General features: G+C 38.2%; 1 protein-coding gene across 3 annotated transcripts in view; it reads right to left on the bottom strand.

Moving 5' to 3' along the window:
• LOC106870301 (uncharacterized) overlaps positions 1 to 7,500 on the bottom strand; it is a 31,884-nt gene that overhangs the window by 23,272 nt on the left and 1,112 nt on the right. For all 3 annotated transcript variants that reach the window (XR_016243122.1, XR_016243121.1, XM_089357481.1), the window contains exons 2-3: positions 5,337 to 5,534; positions 1,443 to 1,589 (exon numbers count right to left, since the gene is read on the bottom strand). Coding sequence is in view for 1 of the 3 variants with exons in the window: in XM_089357481.1 (XP_089213607.1) it covers positions 1,443 to 1,589; positions 5,337 to 5,397 (208 nt within the window). In the remaining 2 variants the exon portion in view is untranslated. The remainder of the gene's footprint in view (positions 1 to 1,442; positions 1,590 to 5,336; positions 5,535 to 7,500) is intronic.

Genomic DNA, 7,500 nt, shown 5'->3' with positions numbered 1-7,500 from the left:
CATTGTGTACACAAAATATATTCGAACATATATGTATATTATATGTATTTGGTGGAGTTTGGAGTGTGTGAGAGGAGGAAACTGAAAGTGAATATAGCTAAGAGTAAGGTGATGAAATGTTCGAGAGATGGAATGGCTGGTAGGATGGATGTGAGTATAAATGGTGAGATGTTAGAGGAGATGAGTGTTTTTTAAGCATGTGGGATCACACGTGACAGCAGAGTGAGGGAGGGGAGTAAGACACTTGAAGTTGTGAAAGGTATGCTGAGAGATAAAAGGTTGAGTATGAAAGCGAAAAGAGGTGTGTTTGAGGGCGTGATTGTGCCGACAATGTTATGTGGTGCAGAGATGTGAGGGCTGAGAGAGGCGGAAAGGAGGCGACTGGATGTGTTTGAGATGAGATGTCTAAGGGCTATGGTTGGTGTGACACGGATGGACAGGATGAGGAATGAGGAGGTGTGAAGGCGAGCAAGAATGAGAGAAAAACTAACAAGCAAAGTGGATAGACAAATGTTGAGGTGGTTTGGCCACATGGAGAGGATGGATGAGGAGCGGATGGTAAGGAGGATGATGAAGGTAGAAGTGGTAAGCAACAGAACCAGAGGCAGATTTCGGTTTGTGTGGATGGATGGAATGAGGAAAGCTTTGGTGGCTAGAGGTGTTGGAGTGAGAGAGGCAAGAAACTTTATAAATGATAGGAATGCTTCGAGAGTGTTGGTGGACAGATGAGTGAATACTAACGTTGCTCAAAGGGGTATGAACTAGCATGATGCAGCAGGGGTAAACCAGCATATGCTGTCAGGCCCCCGCTGCTGATATTGGAGGTTGCGTTTCTATGCCTTGACCCGAGATAAGAACGGGGCTTGCTCCTTTGACCTGAGAAATGAATGGAATACCTTGTGTGGGTTTTGTTGTGGTTACCCCCTCCTAAAAAATGGGGAATAGGCCTGGTTATACATGCATACACACACACACATGTGTGTGTGTGTATGTATGTATGTAAGAAAGTATTTGCAGGTACGTATTATGTACATATGTATACACACTCAATCCACACACGCACACACTCATACACACACACACCCATACACATACAGACATATACTGTTTTGGGGGATTTTTTTTTAGTCAATATGGAATGATGTGAAGGAGTTTTTGGAGCTATTTCTAAAAACATTTATCATTCTTAAACAAGAATTTTGTTGACGGTACCTTCGAAGTTTCGGCCAGCTAAGCTATCGTCGATTCGATTCTACAAAAATCTAGAATAAACCATTAGATTAATGTAAAATTGTTTTTACTGTAACTGAACATAAAAAAACAAACATTAATACGTTTCTAAACATTTTGTGGGACCAAATAGCAGCTCCCTCCGTTAGCTTTACCATGTATAGACTTCAAAAGAAGCTGGTGATAGCAATAAGATATATATATGTACTTACTATCAACTTGAACCATATTTTCACGGTGTTTACTAATGATTTCCTTCTTTATACTCAATTCTTTTTCAACGCTAGTCAGTTCCTCTTCGAAAGCTTCGTTTTCAATGTTGTACTTTGATAGTTTGTTACTCATGTACTCTATTAGTTCTGTATGGGAGTAAAGATTCTGAGCATCAGTACTCTAAATGTATACAAACATAAATACACACTTAAAACACACGTGCACACACAGACGCACACACACACACACACAAATACACACTCATACACACACACACACACACACACACACACACACACACATTCTCTCGCTCTCTCTCTCACTCACCCTTTTAAATACATCCAATTACACACATTTGCACACTCTCATTGTATACATACTACAAAAATATACGAGGGGGTGCTGAGAAGTCCCTGGAAGCCAAGCCTTCCGACTTCTTTTGCAGGGCGTAGAAAAACGGTAGAACCGCTGCAATAAGTGTTTGAATCTAAAAGGGGAATGTGTTGAATAAAATCATAATTAACTGATCCGCCCGCATTTCCTTTTGCCCAAAGCCAGGAACTTTTCAGCACCCCCTCGTACATATATGTACATATACATATGTACATACACATATACATATATGCATATGTACCTGCATACGCACACATATATGTATATATGCATGCATGTGTGTGTATGTATGAATGTATGTATGTATGTATGCATGTATGTATGTATGTATGTATGTATGCATGCATGTATGCATGTACAAATGTATGTATATACGTACGTATGCATACATATATGTATGTATATATATGAGTGTGTGTATGTGTGTGTACATGTATGTATGTGTGTATGTATGTATGTATGTATGTAGGTAGGTAGGTAGGTAGGTAGGTAGGCAGGTAGGTAGGTAGGTAGGTATTGCTAAGTCTTAACTGAGGATCACTTCAAGTTTAACCCACTAGCTTGCTCAACTTATAATTATTTGTGTGTGAGTGTGAGTGTGTGTGAGTGTGAGTGTGTATGTGTATTTGAACACTACTGACATTCAGATTGGTTTAACAGGTGGCTGGGCATCTTAATATCCCAGTCAACCTGAACTATATACAGGGCATAGTACATACATACACACATACATGCATATCTGTGCATGTGTGTATGAGTGTGCGTGTGTCTGTCTGCCCGTCTGTATGTGTGTATGTATGGGTCAGGTTACTGTTAGTGCTATTGGTAACATGTAACCCAGTGCAACTCGTTGCATGGTCGGGCCGTCGATGACTACACTAAACCGGCAACCTTACTAAGTCTGCTTAATAAGGAGGACGGTTTTCGGAACCCCTGCAGAACGAAGGGCTAATTATATCACAGTGGAGTCGAACAGCTGAGAGTGAGAGACCCAAGTCTTTATCTAGATATCCCTCTGGGAGAGGAAAATTCTGAAGTAACAGCCGCCTCATTGTGAAGTAGGAAATCAAGGATTCTCAATCATTTTTTTATCTACTAACCCCTTTAATTATTTTTTTATCCTGGGGGACTCCTCATAGTCATTCGATGATTAAAAAGTGGTTTTATAGGAACTTCTTTCGAAATTTCTATTTTGTTTTCCCCACATTAACTTGTGCAGGTTGAATTATGTTAAACGTTGGAGAAATAAACCCAGTTGATTCTTGCTATAAATCATCTAAGGCAAAATTCTTACATGGATCATTGATGAACTCTTGTGTATTCCCGTGTGGATTTCCTAAAGTCTTGCATCGGCTGTTCTCGACCATTTTTTAATCTATTGATCCGTTTCTTTACTACTTTACTCTGGTGGACCCCCATAGCCATTTGATGTTTAAAAACTAGTTTTAAAGCCTCTTACAAAATTCCTATTTTGTTTCTCACACATTCACTTGTCTAGGTTGATCTATGTATAGTGTTAGAGAAAGAAACCTAGCTGTTTCTTGCAATACATATCAATACATACATCTAAAGCAAAATTTTTCTGGGGTTCCTTAAAATACTATTGTGGATCCCCACTTTACTATTTTGCTGTATAGACCACCCCCCATCCCAAAATCTTATACAAACACCGGTTGAGAAACACTGTTCTAGATTGTTTCTGAACTACTTAGCTTTGGAGGGAGATTAGAGTCTTAGTGTTACTGAGCCAGCCGTTATTAGCTTTAAAATTCAGCACGGCCATTACTGATAGACATTGTCTTTCGCGTCTCGGATACAATGATTTGTCAGCAATTGTCACACCCGTCTACGAGTTCACAGCAATGACGTATGGATAAATAGTTGTATATAGTTACATTTTATTGGTTTATTGCGCTAAAAAAGAATCTTAGCTTTCATTAATTCCAGGAGTTCTTCGGAAATTATTATTTTTTTTAAATCTATAAATGTAGTTATTTCAAAACGTTTCTTCATGTATCGAACATTTTGGAACAAATTCCATCCATAATAGTTAAAATAACGAAATATGACGACGGCGAGCTGGCAGAAACGTTAACACGCCGGGCGAAATGCTTAGCGACATTTCATTTACCGTTACGTTCTGAGTTCAAACTCCGCCGAGTTCGACTTTGCCTTTCATCCTTTCGGGGTTGATTAAATAAGCACCAGTTACGCACTGGGGTCGATGTAATCGACTTAATCCCTTTGTCTGTCTTTGTTTGTTCCCTCTATGTTTAACCCCCTGTGGGCAATAAAGAAATAAATATGAGGTCAAATAATTTGAGATAGAATATTAATTAAACAGCAGCGTTAAGTGTTACGTGAAAAACAATCAGAAATAACTTGGGTTGGTAATCGTATACCAATATTTAAATAAACGTACCGCACTAACTAGCATATGTGTGTGCGTGTGTATTATATATACGTGTATGTGTATGTATGTATGTATGTATGTATGTATGTATGCATGCATGCATATATATTTGTGTGCGCGTGCATGTGTGCGTGCGTGTGTATGTAAGATAAGATAAAGAAAATAGATATTTAATTAAATCGATAATTACAGAGTATAGTAAACTGAAAGAACAAAGGAACGAAGAACTAAAAACTCACAAACACTCATGTATATATATATATATATATATATATATATATATATATAAAAATTAAAAACGTAAAAATAAAAACAGAACACAAAGGATTCCGTGGTACACGTGTTTCAAGCTTTATAGTCGTTGCATCATTATATTGGTATATAATTGATAGACAGGATGGTATTACCAAGTATTACCTCTAAAATCTACTATATATATATATATATATATATATATATATATATATATATATATATATATATATATATATATGTATATATATATATGTATGCGCATATGTATACATATACATGTGTATGTGTGTATGTATATGTATGTATAAGCATGTATGTATGTATGTATGTATGTATGTATGTATAAGCATGTATCCATGTATGTATACATACAAGGCATATTACAGAAATTTTCAGACTTTGTCAAAAGTGACATCTAACCTCTAACTGCAATGGACATCTTGCAGCGCTCCAGCTACTTCATGAAGGACCTATGGAAGTTCTCCACAATGAAGGTGTCCAGGACCCTTGTCAAAGCCTCCTTCATTTTAAGAACGACTGCCCCTGATGTTCTCCTTTAGCTTGGGGAACAATCAAAAGTTACAGAGTGCGAGATATGGATTGTAAGGCGGGTGAAGGGAAGTCTCAAAACTTCTGGAATCTACCTCATATATATCTTAATACGTAATCTACACACACACACACACACAAACACACACACACACACACACACACACACACACACATGCACGCACGCGCACACACACTCGTGCGCGCGCGCATGCTCCCACAGTTATTGCTCAAATCAATGTGAATACAAAGAGAAACAAAACTGTAAGGCCAGTACACATACGAATTAAAGCTGTCTGTTTTGATTTGGGTGAGATTATCTCATTTTCATAACAGGTGTCCATTGTCAGTGATTTCCCAGGATTCGTCTCCTTAATCTATTTATCAATGTTGGTTACTAGAATTTTGGAATTGTCTTCTTAAAAGATAGAAATGTCTTTTCACAGTGCTGCGTCTTACGATTGGTTGCTCTCGTGATGCTCTGCAAAAAAAAAAAAATACATAGACAGACATAAAAACAGCCATAAACACACGTTACATAATACATAGAATTGGTGACATGTGTGTGTGTGTTAATAAATCGTATTGTATACCTTGTAGTTTGCTGGTAAAGCCACGTTCACTGGCTCAGTGTTCGTTGGGTATTTGATTACTGAGAGAGATGGAAGATAAAAGATGCGATAATCTTCATTGATCACTACAATTGTTTCGACTCATCTAGCATCGAACCTTTGCGGGTGGGATACTGAGTAACTGGTTTAGGTGTACCCCTCGGTGTAGATGTGTCACCTAAATCAATTATTCAGTATCCCACCCGCGAAGAATCGATGCTAGATGGGTCGAAGCAACTGTAGTGGTCAATATTCTTGCATTTTCTATCTTCCGTCTCTCTCATATATGTGTTTGTGTGTGTGTGTGTGTGTGTGTGTGTGTGTGTGTGTGTGTGTGTGTGTGTGTGTGTGTGTGTGTGTGTGTGTGTGAAAGTGTGTGTGAAAGTGTGTATGTATATGAATATGTATATTAATGTTTGTTTTTTATGTTCAGTTATAAGAAAAACAATTTTACATTAATCAGGTGGATTACTCTATACTTTTGCAGAGTACAAATTTATTATTCTTAACCAAAAATGCAGTTGTCAGCGACTTCAAAATTTCGGCCAGCTTAGCCATCGTCGGACTGTATACATAAAAATATACTCACAAAGAAGCAAACTTGAGGATAAGAAAATTAGACATATCAATATATAAAGTATATTAAATACACGAAATACAAAATATGTATATATATATGTATACATATCAAAAGGTAGTTGACGGTTCTCCACCTCATTCGAGTGATGAAGTCATTAGTTTTCTGTTGTAAGAGTTCCATGTAGAGATCCCTTGGTGGGATTGGGATATTCTTTGTAGACGTGCATAAAAATTGCTTATCCATGAGTGTTACCTCTTAGTAGTGCTCGGCCGTGCAAAATGTATATAGTTCATAGATGAGATCCAGATATTTTCTGTGTTCAATACACTTAATAGTGCTCAAAAGATACAAAGTTGAGAAGGAATAGAAAAAATGTGGGGATAAGCAAATTAGACAGATCAATATATAAGGTATATTCTTTTCTACTGTGGGCACAAGGCCTGAAATTTTGGGGGAAGGGCGTAAGTACGCAACTGATACTTAATTTATCGACCCGAAAGGATGAAAGGCAAAGTTGACCTCGGCGGAATTTGAACGTAAAGACAGACGAAATATTGCTATGCATTTCGCCCGGCGTGGTAACGTTTCTTATTTCTTTTTTCCCATAAAGGGCTAAACATAGAGGGGACAAACAAGGACAGACAAAAGGATTAAGTCGATTACATCGACCCCAGTGCGTAATTGGTACTTATTTTATCGAAGCATTTCGCCCGGCGTGCTAACGTTTCAGCCAGCTCGCCGCCTAATATATATAAGGTATATTAAATACATTTCTTTGTTATAACAACTGACTCTCTTACACTTCCAGAAATGATTTTTAGATCTGATTTCAGTACAATTATGTTTTGTTTCTATAATAGCTTCTCTCCTCCTTGTTGGTCACGTACCTCCACCAATCAGACACACCCGTACCACTTATCTCTCCACCTCCCTACACCTTTGGTGCATTCAACCCCACCAGCACTATCATCACCACCCGGCTGAGCTCTAACTATAGTGTCCAGGCCATTTTTCCCCAGAACGTCGATTGTCTGGAATCTTCTTTCTGAAACTGAAAATGACTTACCCTACGGTGTAAAGTGTGCTGCCCCTCCTTCCTCTAGAATCGGAAAATCGAGCGCACTGCGGATCAGCGGGCCAAGTGGCACAACCTAAGCTCCAAAGGAACAAACAAAATCCAAACAAACTGGCGTATAGAGTACCTCAGGACATACCATGAGACACATAGAAAAACATCTACTTCTATCCCAACAAGC

Source organism: Octopus bimaculoides, chromosome 9, assembly GCF_046866305.1.
Source record: "Octopus bimaculoides isolate indiv1 chromosome 9, ASM4686630v1, whole genome shotgun sequence".
Taxonomy (NCBI): domain Eukaryota; kingdom Metazoa; phylum Mollusca; class Cephalopoda; order Octopoda; family Octopodidae; genus Octopus; species Octopus bimaculoides.
Note: the sequence above shows the minus strand (reverse complement) of the source record. Positions and strands in the feature narration are given on the sequence as shown.